Source organism: Artemia sp. Qi Xiang Cuo, chromosome 3, assembly GCF_049724085.1.
Source record: "Artemia sp. Qi Xiang Cuo chromosome 3, ASM4972408v1, whole genome shotgun sequence".
Classification (NCBI taxonomy): domain Eukaryota; kingdom Metazoa; phylum Arthropoda; class Branchiopoda; order Anostraca; family Artemiidae; genus Artemia; species Artemia sp. Qi Xiang Cuo.
The window spans coordinates 68,224,268-68,244,534 of record NC_142796.1 but is presented as its reverse complement, the minus strand read 5'-3'; the positions used below and the strand labels follow the sequence as shown (position 1 = coordinate 68,244,534).

Here is a 20,267-nt window from a genome sequence, read left to right as displayed (position 1 = left end):
ATTGTGTATTGTGGATTGAAGATGCTCCTATTATTGGGAAATCAACAGCGTCTGAAGTGATTCAGTATATCAATATTATTACGACAGAGTCTACTTGACACTTCTTCTATATAATGACTTAGTTCCTTGTACGAGCCCTCGACTTTTAGTAGATTAATATGTTGTATAATCTTACATTTTGATACTGCCTTATATACGCTATTAATGAAACAGTTCAAGACAGGAAAATGTGGAGCTAGTGCCCTTAGAGAACGCAAATAGCTCTGACATCCCTCATTTGGGCTACAGTATAACGAATGCCCATGCTTTCTTGTGTCCCTGTAATTGATTTCACAATAATCCAAGCCGCCAAGGTAGAAATTAACCACTTTGTCAGTTGAAAATTTTAATGCTATATTATTTTCAAGGATATCAAAAAGAATTTGACATAATTCAATATCCGTCGGATAGAGCTTGCAGATATCAGGGTGACATTGCCAAGTAACCTGCTGCCCAATTTTTGGTTTTGAATGTTTACTCAGATTGTTATAGGTGACTTCAGCCATCATAATTTCCTTGTCAGATCTAGTTTTAGAGCATTTTTTCAATAGTTGTCTCGTACTTTTCAGGACAGTTTGTTCTACTACACAGAGAATTTTTTGCCAAATATTCAGTAGAACTAAAAGGACTGTTTAAAACACAGTTAGAAATGCTTTTTTCTTGAGTCGGTGTTCCAGGAATTTGTTCTAAATCATTAGTCTTACAAACACATTTACTAATAACCCTAACAGGCTCGTTTTCGCCATAATTGAAAAACATTGCTTTTCCTTCGCTGTTGATAGGTATGCTTGTATATATATTTTTATTGCTGCTACATAAACTGCAATTGCTCCTTCCAAAATTAATATACGAATTTTCTAAGAAGTACGCCTCCGTATATTCACTGTGTTGTCGAACATTTTCCATTGCATCTATAAACTGTTCCGCAGTTGCCAATCCATACCTTGGAAGCTTTTCGTTAAACTGACAACATTTCTTTTGGATATTACTATGAAGCTTTGCAAAAGAATTTCTAGCCGACTTTTCAACAGCATCAACTCTTTCAAAGAGAATTTTAATCTGTAATTTTGAATACTTTTCGTGATCCCGATAAAACATGCGTAAAATGTTTCTCAATTTACAAAGATCAGCCTGCATTTTTGCCATCTTCTTGTATTTCTGAATGTAATTTTTCCCTTTGTCCTTATGCGTTCTTCGGTACAACCTCGCAGAGAATTTAATTTTTTCATTATAGCTTTTGTCACCCCAGTAACTACCCATTATTCTGGTAGCAACTTTTTTCTTATGTTTGTTTCGGTAATCTTTATCATTATCATACCGTTCCTTGCTCTTTTGTCTAGCCTGCTCAATTGTTCCTTCACTGTAATCTTCATCATTACCAAACCGTTCCTTGATCTTTTGTTTGGCTGTCTCAATTTTTGCATGTCTATAAACTACATCATTGTGATAACACATCTTGCTGTTTTGTTTTGCTCTCTCAATTATTACTTCTCGATACGCCTGGTCGGTTGAATACCTTTGGTTTGCTCTCTCAATTATTAATTCTTGATACGCATGGTCGGTTGAATACATTTGTTTTGCTCTCTCAATTATTACTTCTCGATACGCCTGGTCGGTTGAATACCTTTGCTTTTTTCTTTTCAAGTTACTATCTCTGTTGGTTGTGTAGTACTGTTTTTTCAACTTGCGTATAGCTTGCTTTGATCTAACCATTGTCTAATCCAGAATGAGAGAATTTACAGTTTTGACTTTTCTTATATACTAATTATGACGTCACGGCGTAATGATTTTATTTCATGATGTCATGGCGCAATGGTATTATTTCATGACGTCTTCAGAAACAACAATATAATTTCGTGTTTTTCTATTCACGTCATAGCTCTAATATAAAACTATGATGACATTCATTATTTATCTAATAGGGTTTCAGACAAGGTAATTCTAATGATGTACTTTTGTTTTGATCTGACTCTATTTTTAGGAGTTTTGGGTTTTTACATTTCTTAGCATTGGACTGATCGTCTCTTACTAGGTTGCTAGCTACTGCTGCAACCCAAATTCACATATATATTTATTTATGAGAGGCAGCCTGGCCGAGTGGTCCAAGGCACTGGTGTTAGCCACCAGTCTCTTCGGAGGCGTGGGTTCAAATCTTACCGCTGGTATACGATTATGTTTGAAAGACTGCAGTGTGAAAAGACATCAAAAATGCAGTTTTTGGTGGAAAAATTTATTCTCTTTTAGAAATAATTTATTTTAGTTACAATAAATTTTTAATCCAATTAATTTCCTTTAAAATGAGCTATTGAACAACCCTCTACGATGTTCCAGTGCCAAGCTATCTCTGGATACAAAAAAAAAGAAAAAAAGAAAAAAATATCCCGTTTGTGAAGAATAACGTGGTTAAAGTCAATTTTCTTGATTTTCAAGCCAATATATTTACCTTGCTGTTCAAGCCAAGGGACAGAAAGTTTCCTATACAGAGGTTTCGGACAAGGCGGTTCTAATGGTGTACTTTTTGTTTTGATCTGACTGCTTTGTTAGGAACTATGGGTTTTTATATTTCTTAACATTGGACGTGATCGTCTCTTACTAGGTTGCTAGCTACCGCTGCAACCCGGACGGCTTGGATTATTGTGAAATTAATTACAGGGACACAAGAAAGCATGGGCATTCGTTATACTGTAGCCCAAATGAGGGATGTCAGAGCTATTTGCGTTCTCTAAGGGCACTAGCTCCACATTTTCCTGTCTTTACATAAAGGACTGATATAGTTCTTCATAAATGGTGTTTGTCATTACAGTTTTTTTTATATAATTGTCCTTTATCATGTAAAATGCTGTACTTTTGGGGGGGTTTTAACAAAAAATTAATTTGTTAAACTGAAAATAGAATAATTTCTGAAATTTGTAAATTAAACAATTTGATTTAACTGCAAACTGCAAAAATGTTTTGTGATGTCTGAGGAATAATTTTAATTTTTTAACTGAAACCAGAAAAATACCTGAAAATATAAAAATTAGTTTGGTTTTTCTTTTGCTTAAGGTGACTTGTTAGGCAATTTTATCGGGTGTAATTACCTTTTAAAATGGATATTTTTAGCAAGATAAACTCTAGTATATTCGGCATTAAGGAAGTTTCTGGTAAGCTCAGCTCCGATCTTATATCATATGCTACATTATTTGGCTATTCAGATTTTGATTTTGTGAAAAAAGCACAATTTCCTCTATTTGACACTCCTGGAATAATAGAAGTTGAAAAGTCAATCCCAAAAGTCACTGGGAAAACCCAAACTGAAAATATGTCAACAAGCAATATTAAATCAGAAGAAAGTTATTCCACGGAATTAAATGTTTATTCAGTAGGAACTTTCAAATACCCCTTTAGCAGCCTTCTCCTAAGCAAAGTTTCTGAAACTGTATAAAGTATATCCACTTAATTTGAATTATATCTAATGTATTCAATTATAATCAGAATTAAATTGTTACTGTAGAGCGACTCGAACTTCTGTCTTTCACCTCAGGATTGTCAGGAGGACAGTTCACTAGCCGCTGTGCTACAGCAACTGGCAATATATAATTAATTATAGGTTTGATGATGTATCTGGACATTCCTCACGCAGTCACATCGACAGGTTTTCTAAAATATTTGTTGTCATACCTACGTTCTTTTGTAATTAACGAAATTCCAGGTTGCAGCGGTAGCTATTACTATACTAACTAAAATTTTGATTGAATATAAAGACCGACTTCAGAAATTGATGAATTATATTAATTCGGGTTGCAGCGGTAGCTAGTAGCCTAGTAAGAGACACGTTTCTTACTAAAAAACTATGAATCAAAATTCAGATGGAACTCATTACTCTGATACAAGACAAGAAGATAGTGACAGCTCTGATCCGCTTGAGACTGTCAGTGTGAGTTTGGATTCTTCTGAAACTGAGAGTGACCGTTCCGATCCTCGTGAGACGGACCGTGAAAGTTTGGATTCTTCTGAAATGGACAGTGACAGTTCAGATCCTCTTGAGACAGATAGTGAGAGTTTGAATTCTTCTATAGCTGACAGTGACAGTTCAGATTCTCCTGAGACTTTAAGCGAAAGTTCAGTTTTAGAGCAAGAAGTGGAGGCTACTGTCCCTTCTCTAATGACCAGAAAGCAAATTGAAAACCTTTTAACTGTTAATATTACTGAAGAACAAGTTGGGAAAATTTTAGTGTGTTCTGTCTGTTTGGAACACTACAAGCTCCAAGAAAATTTCCGAAAACTTTGGTGCTTCCATTTATTTCATAATGTTTGCATTATTCCTTGGCTAAAATTCCATAGCACATGCCCAGTCTGCCGTGAGTCATTTGCTGACAGAAGACGTCATAAATGGAAATTGTCGCCGGTTTCGCCTTTGTTTCGCCGGGTTTTTAGGTATATATATACATATGTACGGGTATATATACACATGTATCGTAGAGAGCTGTTTAATTGCTCATTTTAAATGAAATTGATGTGGTTAAAAAAAACCTTTTGTAATGAAAAAAATTAATTTTTAAAATATAATCAAGTTTTTACGAAAAACTGCATTTTTCTATAACACTTTTTATAGCTCATTTTATTCACATCATGAATTTGTTATACCTACCTGCTTTTGTAATTAACAAAAAATATTTAAAATAAAGTCAATATTTTTACAAAGATATTTTACCATTATAAGAAGCTTGTAGACATAGTTATGTAAAACTTAATGATATTGACGTTTAATTTCAAACGGAAATTAAAAGTTCTAGTGTCGTTTTTAATAAAAACCAAAACATTTAAAAATAGAATCACCATATAAAAAGAAAACATCAATTTTCATGTCTTTTTATCTACTAATAGCCATGTATGACGTAAGAAGGGATAATATCTAACACCAATTGTGTACTAATAACAATGTATGACGTAATGAGTGACGTGGCATAAAAAATGAAAAAAAAAATTATTTTAGTTTCCAGTTCAAAATCGCTAAAGTTATAAATTGCAAAAATATTTATGGTATATGAGCAATAATGTAAAAAAGGGTTAAGATGGAAAGAAGTTGGCCATGGGCTGTTCTATTTTTTCGATGACAGCTCAGGAATTAGTTATGTCATCCTTTATGGTAGGCACAATAGCGCTAAAAAAGATAAACCAATAATTGATCCTGAACAAAATATGCAGCTCAATAGCACTAAAGAAGAGCCAGTAACTGATCCTGAACAAAATAGGCAGCGCAATATTGCTAAAGAAGATAAACCAAAGACTGACCCTAAAGTTGAGGTTAATGTGCTTGATTTTTCCGACGACAGCTTTGGCCAAGAAATTAGTTATGTTATCCTTCATCGAAGGCATAATAGCGCTAAAGAAGATGTACAAATTTTTGATCCTGAACAATATAGGCAGGGTATTAGTGCTACAAAAGATAAAACAACAACTGATCCTGAACAAAATAGGCAGCGCAATATTGCTAAAGAAGATAAACCAAAGACTGACCATGAAGTTGAGGTTAAGGTTGGTCTGCTTGATATGAATCAAAATTCAGATGGAACTCATTACTCTGATACAAGACAAGAGAATAGTGACAGCTCTGATCCGTCTGAGACTGTCAGTGTGAGTTTGGATTCTTCTGAAACTGAGAGTGACCGTTCCGATTCTCTTGAGACAGACAGTGAAAGTTTGGATTCTTCTGAAATGGACAGTGACAGTTCAGATCCTCTTGAGACAGACAGTGAGAGTTTGAAATCTTCTATAGTTGACAGTGACAGTTCAGATTCTCCTGAGACTTTAAGCGAAAGTTCAGTTTTAGAGCATAAAGTGGAGGCTACTGTCCCTTCTCTAATGTCCAAAAAGCAAATTGAAAACCTTTTAACAGTTAATATTACTGAAGAACAAGTTGGGAAAACTTTAGAGTGTTCTGTCTGTTTGGAACACTATAAGCTCCAAGAAAGTGTCCGAAAACTTTGGTGTTCCCATTTATTTCATAATGATTGCATTATTCCTTGGCTAAAATTCCATAACACATGCCCAGTCTGCCGTGAGTCATTTGCTGACAGAAGACGTCATAAATGGAAATTGTCGCCGGTTTCGCCTTTGTTTCGCCGGGTTTTTAGCTGAAGGGGACAATAATATAGACTTACCGCCCGCATAGGATGCAAGATACAATAGGGGCTAAAAATGATGAAAATCACTGTCTTACTTGTTCTTAGAGGAGACTAACAGGGCTATAACCTAACTGGACAGAGTTAAAACCCTATAAAAACAATCTTTTTTTAAATTAAAAGGAACAAAAATCGAATTTTAGGAATTGTTGTTTGACTTGATATTTGCTGTCTTACTAGCACTGTACTGAAAACTGAGCAAGCATGAGGTTCTTTTAGAGACTTATTATTGCATACTAAAAATTATCAATATCATTGCCCGTGAGAGACTATAAAGAGCTTTATAATTGCACACAAACTCAAGGACATTTTAGGTAAATGTTTAAACATCATTTTAAGAAAAGCAATTGTTCCAATTTTACTAGTAGAGTATTGTAATGTTGGAATGCTATGTCAGAAAAGACTACACCTTTAAAAACACCTGAATGTAAAATGGAAGACCTCTGATTGTCTGTATAAAATTAGATATTGGAGATTGATTGCAGTTTCTCTTACCCCCTTTTTGCTTGCCTGTGGTGATAAATACTATTTAAGGTTATACATTAAAAAAAAATGGATGCGAACGTGGAGAAAAATTACTGTTTTTTTTTATTGTTGAGATTCAGCTTGGTCATAACAAGTAGACTTTTTTCCATCCGCACGTGGTTGCTTCAAAAGAAAGAGGGTAAAAGAAGAGCTCTCCACTCAGCAATTGCGGGATAGTTTACCTATTGATTACTTTTCATCAGAATCACCAACCCACTGTCCCTTGGAATAAACTACAAGCATAAAGAATAAGTCTTATTTGATATGTTTTTAGTGTAAAATACATGGGTGAATGTAGGAGTCTGCTATCCTTAATGTTGTCAAAATTTTAAGTTGGCACCAATCTTTGACTTTGTGTTAGTGTGGATGGAGCAGTAAAAAAGAATCTAAATTGCTCTATGTCCAACGTAAGATAGCTTAGTTACTAAAGATAGCTAAGTACAACTTACGGTAATACTTTAGCTACGGTATAAAATTGCAAGTAATAAATAAACCTTATTTTACTGAAAGATCGGATTTAAGATAATAACTAGCAAATGGCATACCAGTAAATTCAACCAGTAAATGGCATATTTTTAGGCAAGTTAAAACTGATGAGCATAGTGGCACAAAAAAGAGGAGCCTCAGATAGGTCCAAAGGACTCCCAAGACAAATTAAAAATAGTAGCAGAAAATACCATTTTTCAAAAAATTCACCCATTACTCTAAAATATTGCTCTTATTAACTCCCTGCACTCTAGAGGTTGAACTCGTGTAAAACTATGCTGCTGAATATATTATAGGTTTTGGGGCAGGGGTGCATACTTTATTGCTAATTTGGCCATGCTAAATTTTCAAAAATAACAAAGAACTGCCAACATTTTCAGCAGAGCTTCCAGCTATTCTAAATATGCCTGAATTTACTCTCGATTCTTTTTCTGTAAGTAATTATCTAATCTGTTCTGGCCCTGTATTTGCTCCATATTTATTTACGCTAATTTGTCTAACGAATTTGCAGCAGCCAGGCTAGAGTTCACTAGTTATTGTATTTGGCTTACTTCAGTTTCTACCCATATTATTCACATTGCAAGAACCTATCAGAAATCAAAACTAATTTTAGAATTTTCAGACATTTTTCTAGGTTTAATTAAAAAATTAAAATTATTGCTCAGACACCTTAAATATTTTTGCAGTTTACATAAAAACCTTGTAACTATGTCTACAAGCTTCTTATAATGGTAAAATATCTTTGCAAAAATATTGACTTTTTTTTTAATATTTTTTGTTAATTACAACAGCAGGTAGATGTGACAAATTCATGATGTGAATAAAATAAGCTATAAAAAGTGTTATAGAAAAATGCAGTTTTTCGTAAAAACTTGTTTATATTTTAAAAATTAATTTTTTTCATTACAAAAGATTTTTTTTAACCATATATATTTCTTTTAAAATGAGCCATTAAACAGCTCTCTACGATACTCCATTGCCAATATGTATATATATATATATATATATATATATATATATATATATATATATATATATATATATATATATATATATATTGGCAATGGAGTATCGTAGAGAGCTGTTTAATGGCTCATTTTAAATGAAATTGATGTGGTTAAAAAAAAAATCTGTTGTAATGAAAAAATTAATTTTTAAAATATAAAAATTTTTACGAAAAACTGCATTTTTCTATAACACTTTTTATAGCTCATTTTATTCACAGCAGGAATTTGTCACATCTACCTGCTGTTGTAATTAACAAAAAATATTAAAAAAAAAGTCAATATTTTTGCAAAGATCTTTTACCATTATAAGAAGCTTTAGACATAGTTATGTAAAACTAGAATAATTCTTGAAAATTTCAAATAAAATATTTTTATTCAACTGTATACTGCAAAAAAGTTTATGGTGTCTGAGCAATAATGTTAGTTTTTTTTATTCAAACCAAAAAAATACTTGAAAATTTTGGAATTAGGTTGGTTTTTCTTTTTATTAAATTGTCGCGTCTCGTCAAGCTGATATTCAAAACGTAGTCAGTCGTTCATCCAACAAAATGACTAACGGAAGGCCCAAGAAATGAAAATTTGCAGTTGCAGTTACTATAAAAGATGATTCTGTGGACCTAACATCTTAACTATCAAACGTGATAAGATGTGAAAATTGACAACCTGGACCATCAATTGCAGGCAATATGGGCAGCTATAACACCAAAAAAAAAACAAAAATTAATCTAAAAATGAAAAATTAAGTGCAGCCGAGGGGCTAGCCTATGAAAATTGTGTAGTACACAATTTGATAACTTTGTACTACATTAATGGAACGTTGGTGAGCACAAGCAACAATCTTTCAAATTATGCAAGTTATATAAATTCATGTTGTTGACTCCAATGTCCTATAAGCTTTGGAGAGGTATTGCTTTTAAGCTATTTTAACAAAAAATCTGATTGGTTAATTAAAACTAGAATAATTCCTGAAAATTTTAAGTAAAATGATTTTATTCCATGGATTGCTAAGGTTTTTATGTAAACTGCAAAAATATTTAAGGTGTCTGAGCAATAATTTTAATGTTTTAATTAAACCTAGAAAAATGTCTGAAAATTCTAAAATTAGTTTTGATTTCTGATAGGTTCTTGATACTTGGCACTTGGTTTCAATCTTTTTTCAAGATTTGGTTTCAAGATTTTTCATGAATACTTTTGACAGGCGTTTATATCATGACTTTAAGAAACAAATAATTTCAACAAAGTTGAACATGTAAAAATTGTTTTACCCAATGATGTTTTACCCAATGATATTGCCCAATATTTTTAGAGAACTTAAAATCTGAGTTCAGTGGTTCAGTTGCACGATGGTTCAGTTACACGAGGGTTCAGTTGCACGATGGTTCAGTTGCACGATGGTCCGGTTATTCGGTGGTTCAGTTACACGGTGGTTCAGTTGCACAGTGGTTCAGTTGTACGGTGGTTCAGTTGCAGGGGGGTTCTGTTATACGGGGGTTTAGTTACATGGGGGTTCAGTTAAATGGGGTTCAATTGCCCGGTGGTTCAGTTGCACGGGGGTTCAGTTATACGGGGGTTCAGTTGCACGGTGGTTCAGTTACATGGTGGTTCAGTTACACGGTGGTTCAGTTACACGCATACCATTGTTTAGGTCTTGAAGGTATCTTCTGATATATTACAAATTCAAATATTTTGCCCCGTTTACATATTTATTCTTTCATTTTAATTACATTTTAAGGATATTGCTCATGAATGGCCTGAATTTTAGTTTTTTTTTTTAGTTTAAGGACATGCTTCCTTCAAATTTTTCTTCACAACTTTCTCTTTTTGAGAAATTTTACTGCGAATTTCGCTTATTCAAGACATCGAGGGTTTAGTTGTTCCTTTGGCTCGAAGAAATACTATTTAGGGATTTCAATTCCTAGGAACAGACACTTGCGGCAGCTTAAACGTCAAATATCATCAAAAGTGTCATTTTGTTGTGTTTTTTGTTTAGCAGTCAGAAGTGAACACTAAATCATTTGTCAAGAATCTTCAAACTAAAATTGGTTTCATTTGTTCAAAGTCAAAGTAACAAGATTTTCTCATTTTGGAGGATACGAAAGGCAATAGTACCAAGGAGGAGGTATATATTTTTTTTCTTTTTTGTCCTTGACTTGCCATACGAGCTTGATTATATTTCAAAGAAGGTAGCGCTTGAAAATTGATCATCCCTGACTATAGGTTCCGTAACTTCCAAAAGAGTTCCGAGTAACTGCGGCCGATCAGCATATATACTTTTCCTGTATACTATAAAATCTTAGAGATACGTTTTATTTTATTACTTTGAACTTACAGTACTTGTATAGAAAATGAGATATAAAAATAAAACCCTAACAAATGTTAATCCAAAAGTATGACAGCCTCATTTTTTTCTGTAGCATTTTCCTCTTTTCCAGATACTGAAGCCCGTTGGGATTTTAAAGAATCTTTCGGTCCATAGTTGGTAGGCTTGGTTGGAATACCAACAGAGGCTGATGGCTCGATCCGTTGGAGTGGTTGGATCTTTTTCGAGATCTGGACAACGCTTGGTTTGGAAGTTGTTGAAACATCAGTAGACATTGCTGTTGGTTTGAACCCTGCTGAAAATAAAAGGAAGAAATTAAATTTTCTCTTCCATCCCGTATACTCTTTTCAGTGACTTATAATAATTATTATTACTGTCAAACTTTGCCGAGATCAACCTTAGTCCTATCATGTTAGAAACGGGCAGTCTGGATAGACAGTATTACGTCATTCAGAGCTTCAGCAGACAAGAAAAGTATTTCCTGAGAAAAAGCTCAATAATTCAAGATGCTGCAGGATCGTAGGGGATTAATATCAATCCCGGGCCTTTTTTTTTTTAGCTAGATTCGCATTTTACCTAAAGCCGATTTCCCGCCCTCACTTTTATAGTAACTTTTTAAAAATGACCTAGATAGGTCACTTTTTACAGCATATCCTTAGCCTTGAATTTTGCGATATTTTTATCCCTGCTGGGTTTTCCAAGAAAGAAACACACATTGTATCCAACCTCAGATAATAAAGCAGATTTCCAAGAATACACACGTTGTATCCAACCGCAGATAGTAAAGCATGTGCCAATTATTTCTCGAAGTAGTTACAATGCACCTCGTGGCTATAGCATGCAAGAAAACTGACACATTTTTTTTAAATACACAAATTTATTGAATAAACTAGTACATAAAATGTAAACCAGTAGAATAAAATTTTTTACAGACACTTTTAAGCAGCGAATAATCAACTTCAAGTAACCATTTAATAACGTTTTCACTAATATGACCATTCAACACATATACACTTGTAAATATATCTAAAATAGCTTTAAAAGTATATTGACGCAGTCATAAATAAAAAAAAACAACACAACATGAAATCCGCACAATTTTACGAAATTATTTTATACTCGTTTCCTATTTTGAGTTATCACAGAAGATTATTAAAAATATTTTTGAAAAAATATTAAGATTCGTTCTAAGTTCATTTTAATTTGTAATTATAATATTACATTTATTTGAGGAAAGAGAAGTTGGAGGAGGCCAAAAATGTCGGAAAGGAAGTCACACTGGGCAAAAGAAGGCTAGGGGAGACCAATAACGTTCACAAAAAGATTAGACCAAATCGTAAGACAGTAAAGGAAGCCAAAAGATGGTAAAGGAGACCACATAGGGCAGACGGAAAACCAAAGGAGACCTAGAACGTGGGAGTAAGACTAGACCAAGTCGTCAGGCAGTAAAGAAATACAGACAGGGCAAAAAGAGGTCCATATACCAAGTTGAAGGCCGTAAAGAAATACAGATGGGACAAAAGAAGCGCCACATAAGAGTAAAAACGTTGTAAAAAGTCTACACCAAGTCATAAGACAGTAAAAGAAGGCGAAAGAAGGCAAAGGACGCACGGGTTAAAAGAAGGGCCAGATGAGACTACGAACGTCAGAGAAATACTAGACCAAGTCATTGGACAGTAAATGATTTCAGAACCTAGCAAAAGAAGTCACATAGGAACTAAAAAGAATGTAAGAGAGCTTTAATTGTGCCAATGGGAAGGGAGATATTACCACAAACTGATTACAAATTCACGAAATCACCCAAGCCAGAAAAGCACTTTTGATCTTGGAATGGCCTAAAATAGTTGGAGGAACCTCGAATGAGAAGTTGTAAGAACATCAAAATTAGGTTAAAAGAATAAAAAAAAAAACGTGGGAAAAACACCTTTGATCTTGGAATAGTCTAATAGAAGTGGCAGAAATGTCAGATGACCCATAATCTAACGTGCCTAAACTATATACTACGTCCTATGATTTTTACCTTTCGAGTTTAATTTCATCTTTCAAACACTAATGACTTACTTACTTAGATCATCTTATGCATGGGCGTGCATAGGGCAGCGACGGTTGACCTCCAACTTGACCGACCTTGTGCCAAAGACCAAAGTTCGTTCAGAGTGGCTCGGACACTCATCACCTCTTTCTCCAGGTATCAACCAAGTGTGCTGCGTTGTCTTCCGGTCCTTCGAATGCCGGGTAGGGTCCAACACCATAAATGGTGTGGGAGGCGTCCTTCGCTCATGCAGGTCAATTTCCCCCACTAATTTCATCTTCTTATTCTGATCTCGTCAGTCACCAGTGGTTGTTCGGTATCAGCCCTTATCTTGGCATTCGTTACTCTGTCAGTCCAATGTACCAAAAGGATTCTACGTAGGCAATTATTCTCGAAGCCAAGTAGTCCTTTCTAAGCATTCTTTGAAAGGCTTGAGGACTCGCATCCATATAAAGGTACACAGAGTAAATTACTCCTAAACAGTCGCAATTCCTACTTCTGAGAGAAGTTTCCACATCTCCAAATATTCTTCACCTGAGAAAATGCTCCACTTGGATACGCTATGCGTAGCATGACTTCTCTATCACAATTATCATCTTGAGTCATTGTACTACCGAGGTACTTAAATTCTCTGACCTTTTCTATATCAGTGCCTTCGTATCGAATGCCAGCTGCAATGGTCGTCACAACTCCGTTTGACATACTTTTAGTTTTATCAACATTAATCTTCAGGCCCATAGAGGCAGCTTCCACTGCTAGTTTATCCAGATTATGTTGAAAGTCCTCTTGGCAGAGAGCCGCGAAAGCGATATCATGAGCGAAATCGCAGTCGAGTATTTGACACTCGGGGCTTAGTTGTATGCCTCCTCTAAAGTGGCAATCTCGAAGCACAAAATCTATAAGTATGGCGAATAATATCGGAGATAGTAAACATCCTTGACGCACACTGGACTCGTCAGGGAACCACTCTGACAGCCCATTCTCCGTCTGGACTCCACAAACCTGTGTAGCATATAAGGCTTTAATCATATTCATAATTTTCGTAGGCATTCCATAGGCTAGGAGAATTTTCCAAATTGCCTCTCGGTGGACAGAGTCAAATGCTTTCAAAAAGTCTAAAAACACTAAAATAATCTGCGCTTACCATTAGTTTGATTCCTCCAGTAGAACACGTAAGCTTAATATCAGATCGCAGCAAGAACTATTTTGGTGGAAACTATAATGCTCATCCCTTAAAATTAAGTCCACTTGAGTTTGAATTCTACTAAATATAATCTGACATAGAACTTTACTTCCAACTGTCAGGAGTGTGATACCTCTCCAGTTATCGCATGATGTCTTTCGACATTTCTTGAACAGTTTCACGATAACACCTTTTTCCAGTCAGGAGGGAAAGCCTCGTCGTCCCATACTCTAATAGGCAGCTTAAATAGTGGACCGGCGAGAGCTTTTTTCCAGTATTTCAACAGCTTCGGAGGGACTCCGTCGCATCCAGCTGCTTTCCCATTTTTTAGCGACTTCAGAGCTATTACAACTTCCTGAAAGAGGATGGGGCCCGAATATATGACTAAGCTAAACAGGGACACGTCAGGGACCAACAGACACTCATGGGGTATCGGCTGGTTCAGAACATCCAAGAAATATTCACTCCAACGGTTCTGAACATCTACCTGATTGGTAAGCAGCTGTCCACTTTTATCCTCTTTGAAGGGACAAGGGTTTGTTTGCGCGCCCGAAAGCTTCTTAGTAAGTATATAAAAGGTTGTAATACCCTCCTGACTGGCTGCTCTTATTGCCTCAGCTGCTATGTTCTCAGCATATGTTCTCTTGTCATTCCTGGCAGACGTTTTGACTCGCTTATGGGCATATTTATACCTTTTTTTTTTTACTATCATAGTATTGCCTATCGCTAGGCTGACTAGATGAATGACTAGACGAGTATTTATCAACAAGAGCTTTCAGATTTGTTCTTTCCTGAATCATCTGCCAAGTATCTTCACAAATCAACTCTTCCTTATTTAGTTTCTTATATCCAAGAGCTTGAACAGTAGCATCTTTTAGGCACTCCGATAGTGATTTCCAAAGACAATCTGAACTTGCTTAGTCGGAGTCATCGAGGCTCAAAGCTGCAAACCTATTTTCTAGTGCAAGATTATTATATTTTTGACGAATATTATCACGGAACTTCTGGATATCAAATTTCTTAACTGTAACTGAAACTTTCTTCACCACCTTCAACTCAATTTCACACTTGGCTATAACTAGTTGATGGTCAGAGAAATAATCGGCTCCGCGGTATGCTCTGATATCTTCAAGGGACCTTCTTCTGTGCTTGCTGACGAGTATATGGTTGATCTGGTTTCGAGTGGTACCATCGGGTGATTTCCACGTGTATTTACGTATAGTTTTATGGGGGTACCATGTACCTCCTACAATCATGTCATTAGTAGCACAATAATCCATCAGTCACAGGCCATTTTCACTGATTTCACCAAGTACATGCGAACCGATCACCGTTGGCGAAGGCATTTCAAGAAGGCATTTCTTTGTTGCACCACTTAAAGCCAGTGCCACTCAAGCCGCTTTAGTTCGCTCTTTCCCAGAATAAAACACATGAAAATTCTTGCACTCAAGGGTCCCAAACTATGGAATTCGTGTCTCAGATAGTACAGCCATATCTATCCGATACTTATAAAAAATTCTCATTTATCCGACCCAGCTGAGTATCTGGGTTAATCATTCTAACATTCCAAAATCCAATTCCGAAAGCATCTTTCGCAGTGAAAAATCGTGTCCATGGGCGTTCAGGGATCAGTATCTGAAGATCAGTCAAAATTCCAACGTCATTCGTTGTTGATTAAGTAATAATTGCTTTTTTTCTTCTTTTTTTTTACGGTGACAGGTTATTAGCCTGTCGACCAACCCTCACCACTTTGTGGACTTGGGACAGTCAGTTGTGGCCTGAGAGACATACACTAATGACACATCATAATAAGAAAGCCGACAAAGGCAAGCATAATACCGTCCCAATCTCTACACCCTTTCATTAATTTTAGATTTTCTTACATTCATTTTCTGTTTCGTTTTAAATATATCCACTAATGAACATTAATCTAGCAAAAGGACCGAGAGAGGGGTCACTCCAAACGCCGAAAAATCAAAGTAGTTATCTCCATATCCAAATTTTTATCATAGATTAATTAAAACAAAAAAATTCAATGCATCATACCATAAATTCATTGAACTTAAATAGGCTACTTATTTTCATGCCTGAACTTTCATCACACAGGAAGTTTGAAGTGGGAGACACTCGATTCATTAGAGAAGCGAGCTAAGTCAATATACAAACCAAGTGCGGGCTATTAAACCAAAAAACCAATCCAAGAGATTTCGTCAAACTTTATGAAGGAAAGTAATCTGAAAGCCAGAATATAAATACAAGAACACCACATAAGCCATAATTTATCACACATCTATACCTATTTAAATCACATAAAACTAGCACACCACAGGGTTATAGTTTATGGTTTTCAATATGGCAGCAATAATATTTACGCAAATATTATTATTGAGTATTTTGCCAAAAACATTTTTTTAAGAATCTAGGACATCCACAAACTTACTCTTCTGAGTCAAGTGGTTTCAAAACAGCTCGGAATGTTCAAACAATACACAATGGCATACACTTTTAACGAAACAAACACAAAGATAAAATTATTGCTAAGGCTTGGTAAGTAAAATTACAGTTAAGATGTAGCAACGAACTAAAAGTCTTGAGAACCTGAACACAAAATTTGACAGCAAAAACCCTTCTTATCCCTTTAAATAAAACGTAACCATCATTTTTAGCTTAAATACCCTTCAAGCTATAGCCCTAGATAAACATAGCTGGAATTTTCTCTGGCGCAAAACACCCTTTGCTCAACAGATACTGAAAAAATCGGAACTGTTCATGACAAATTGGTTAACAAGCAAACGGAAAAACTAAGAGCATGGAATTTATTATTAAATGGACCTGTTTTCTATATATAAACAATATTTCTACAACCATTTTATTATCCACCTTTACAGAAGACAACAGACACATTAGGGGTTTGATAACAGACTCCATTCTCAAGTACTTTGGCCGTTTGCATTTATATATGGTCCTACATTTATTTTCCCTCTTGTTTATTAAGATTATAATGCTTCTACAGCAACTGCTAACAACTAACTGCATTCCTCTAGAGAATATTTAACAATTCTTCCTCTGCCGTTTGAAGCGTAAACATTCAGAACCATAACTAACTACTGTAATCATGGTAACTTCCAATATTCTAGCCTTAGTTCTCAGAGTTATCTTGCTTTTCTTACAAATTAGAAAACAATTACTCGACTTAGAAATAATTTCTTAAGTAGAACTCTATTTATCCACTGGACGGACAGAGTGGCAAATGTCCAGATAAGGGCAGATACTGAACAACCAATGCTGACCAACGAGATCGGAATGATGTGATAGAGGCACTGGACGCATGTTATCCATATGAAAGGAGACCGACTCCCACGTCATGCATAGTGTTGAACATCACTTTGTCTTTAAAAGAGAGGAAGACAGCAGAGCATACTAGGTCATTCTCTTGAAAAAGAGGCAAAGAGTCTTCCACCAAAGCTGAATGAGCTCTGGGTTTTGGCTGAAAGTTGGCTGGGGACTGTCACGGGGGGAGAGGCAATTCTCTTGTAATTTCGACGATTTTATTCGGCCCAAGAATAACTATATTGGGAATACCATAACGTTTGGAAAAAAATCGAAGTTTGTGTTTATCGAATCAGTGTATGATTCTCAAATCGTCACGAAGTACATCAGCTGGCTTAGAACCAGAACTCTTTTGTGGAAAGCATAACGTTTGGGAAAAAAAAAATTGATGTTTGTTTTTATCCATTCAATGTATTATTTTCAAATAGTCACAAAGTACATCAGCTGGTTTTTGAAATCAGCTGGGATTGAAATAAGTTTTTGTGCAGCCCTTACAATCCTGGGCGAATCTTGGTAACTAAGTGGTCTTCCAAACTTAGCAATGCTCTGCCCATCAGCAATATTCGACGAACTTTTAAGCAATGTCAAGCCTATTACCTGCAATGTATTATATATTCATGCCTAAAAATAATATACTACAATGAGAAACCCATAAAAGATATGAAAGCTTAGAGGTTATTTAGCCCCCAACCGCTAAGAACATCAAACTAACCAAACCTAGGAGAAATATCCGTTCACCGAAACTCAGTGTAATGCAATGTCGCTTACAAAATATCATTTCCTCTATGAGTGCTAAATCTCAATGTCACTTTGCAGCGCCATTTGTAGTCACGGTTCCGATTAGGCATATTCGTGAAGGACTCACCCTAACACAAGTACGAGGTTCTGCAAGCAGGGCCAAAATTAAGTAGATAGAGATGAAGGAAGCACCCAGATACAGAAAAGAGACCCCAGAACCTATCACAACAACGAAACAACTCTAAGGCTTCATACGTAACCTATCGTCGTCATGGTCTTCATCACAGTTAGTAGAAGCTGAAATGAAAAGCAACTCAATACCTCTGAAGATTAAGTTGAAGAACGTCAACACTTAAACTGTACTATGGCCATGCCCCAAAACATCAGTAATTACTTAAAGTCACTTATCTGGATCCTGTAACAGTTGCCCTTTACACCGCAATACCGTGTCCATAACCCCCTCCATGGTTTCACGAAAATCCCAAAAACTTCAAATCAAAGGAGAAAAAACACATCCCTGTTTCACAACAGGGCCTTTTCTGAACCATCCGCTAGGGTCATTTTTATCTTTAAAGAAAGTTTGTTGATTTCATAATGCGTCCTGACTACTTACAAGTCTGGAGCTCCACGTAGTGGAAGGATTTTGAGAATCAATAGTTTATTAGCTGATACTATATCTCTAAATCTTGAAAAACTCCTGCATAGCCCAATAAACTGTTTAGTGTACTCTCTACCTCTTCCAAAAATTATTTATTTATCCCTCAGCAGCTTATCTGCAGCAATATGAATTCTGGATAAAATGGGCACGGTCCAAATTCTGTTACCTTAGAATTCAAATCTATCCCTAACAATTAAAATTCTAAATTTGCTTTTCTTTTTCAAGACTACTCCCTCATCACCATGTTATTCATAACCTCTTAAGGTTGAATCTGATTTACTTTTTGTCATATTGCAGATACTAATTAATTATTGCACTTGCAGTTTTGCTAATTTATCTGTAGATAAGGAAGTCCAAAAATTCTAGATCTTGGAAAACGGATTTCCGAAGCTTCAAAACATGAACTTGATACCTCCAATAAAAGGTTATTGGATTTACTGAATTTCAAAGTGTATTTTTCGTCGAGATTGATATTACTTATGGTTGAATTTTGTATATTGGAACAGGGACGGATACAAAATTAATGTATGGGGGAGACCACTGATAAAAATTTGCTCCCCATTAGTAGTGTTTGCCCCTCCAACCCTGTAATGAGTACAAATTTCAACTTCTGGGGGTGGGCGACGTACCTCTATAACCATAACCGGGATTTGTCTTTACATTTGAATTTTTTTGCAAAATACACTCTAATGAAAATTCATTTATCGAGCTCGGGACTTTTGTACGCTTACAAAGCTTTTGGAGCATCGGTCCATACCTATATAAACATATATATAGGTTATATTTACCTTGAGGGAGTCACCCTTTTATTTTGCCATCCTCATTGGATGCACTTCTTGTTTATTTTCCCCTTTTCTCCTTTACATAGTGATTAGAAACTAAGATTCATGCGATTAATAGTGGATAAAGAGAAATTAAATGGAGAAAATTTAACACTCAGGGTCATAGAATAAGTCTGACTGGATGTAACGGCTTCTAAAATCAAAACAATTTTACGGAAATTTGCAGATGGATTCACCAAGCTCACGCCAAGAAGACCAAATTGCCGACCTTTGTTATTGATTCTCCCTGCTCAGTCCCAACAAATAGTGAAACTACTGCAGCAACCGTTGCTATTAAGGTGAATGAATTGTCTCGAGTTATTAAGAACCATTTTGCTATTAATGCCAACAAACCCATCGAATGGCCAAGCGCTTCAAACCAGCCTGATAAGCCCTCCTATGCAATCGTACTGAAAAATCTGCCAGAGTCGCTTGATACCCCGAGTGCTAGGAAGAGATTCATATATTCGGTGTGTGCGGATACTAGTGACATATATGAATTAAGGAGAGTCAAATAGGACTGGAAACAAGTGGTTCGCTCGAAAAACACAACTGAAACCATTGTTGAGTCAATCAAGACCAACCAGCCGCAGATCTCTACTTCCATAAAGAGCCCTTACCATTCTGGAGTAGGAAATCGAGTCCTCTCTGACGTATCTATAGATGAAATAACTGTATTGATCCCTAGAGCAACCAAACCTGAAGTGCTTGATAATTCTTGCTTGTTCAAAGTATCTTTCCTCTGTTAATTAGATTTGGATAAATTTCTTAAGGAATTTGTGAAAATCTATCAGGAAAAACTGCTGAAGAATTCCTTTTCTTACCCCGTCGTTGCTACTCATGCCACAACCAAGGTCACCTGCTATATACCTGCTATAGCATAAAGTGTCCGAAAAATCAGCAAAAGGCAACGCATTAACATGATGAAGAACGAAATCTCTAACACTTCACAACTCTCTTGGAA

General features: G+C 35.6%; 1 protein-coding gene across 2 annotated transcripts in view; it reads right to left on the bottom strand.

Annotated features, from left to right (window-relative positions):
* Nucleotides 1-10,514: 10,514 nt before the first annotated feature.
* Nucleotides 10,515-20,267, bottom strand: part of LOC148954452 (calcineurin-binding protein cabin-1-like) — a 152,383-nt gene continuing 142,630 nt past the window's right edge. Inside the window, exon 26 of one of the 2 annotated variants that reach the window (XM_089086532.1) lies at nt 10,515-10,836. In XM_089086532.1, the coding sequence (XP_088942658.1) occupies nt 10,598-10,836 (239 nt within the window). In that variant the 3' untranslated portion in view covers nt 10,515-10,597. The remainder of the gene's footprint in view (nt 10,837-20,267) is intronic. The other variant, XM_089086533.1, reaches the window with a different exon arrangement.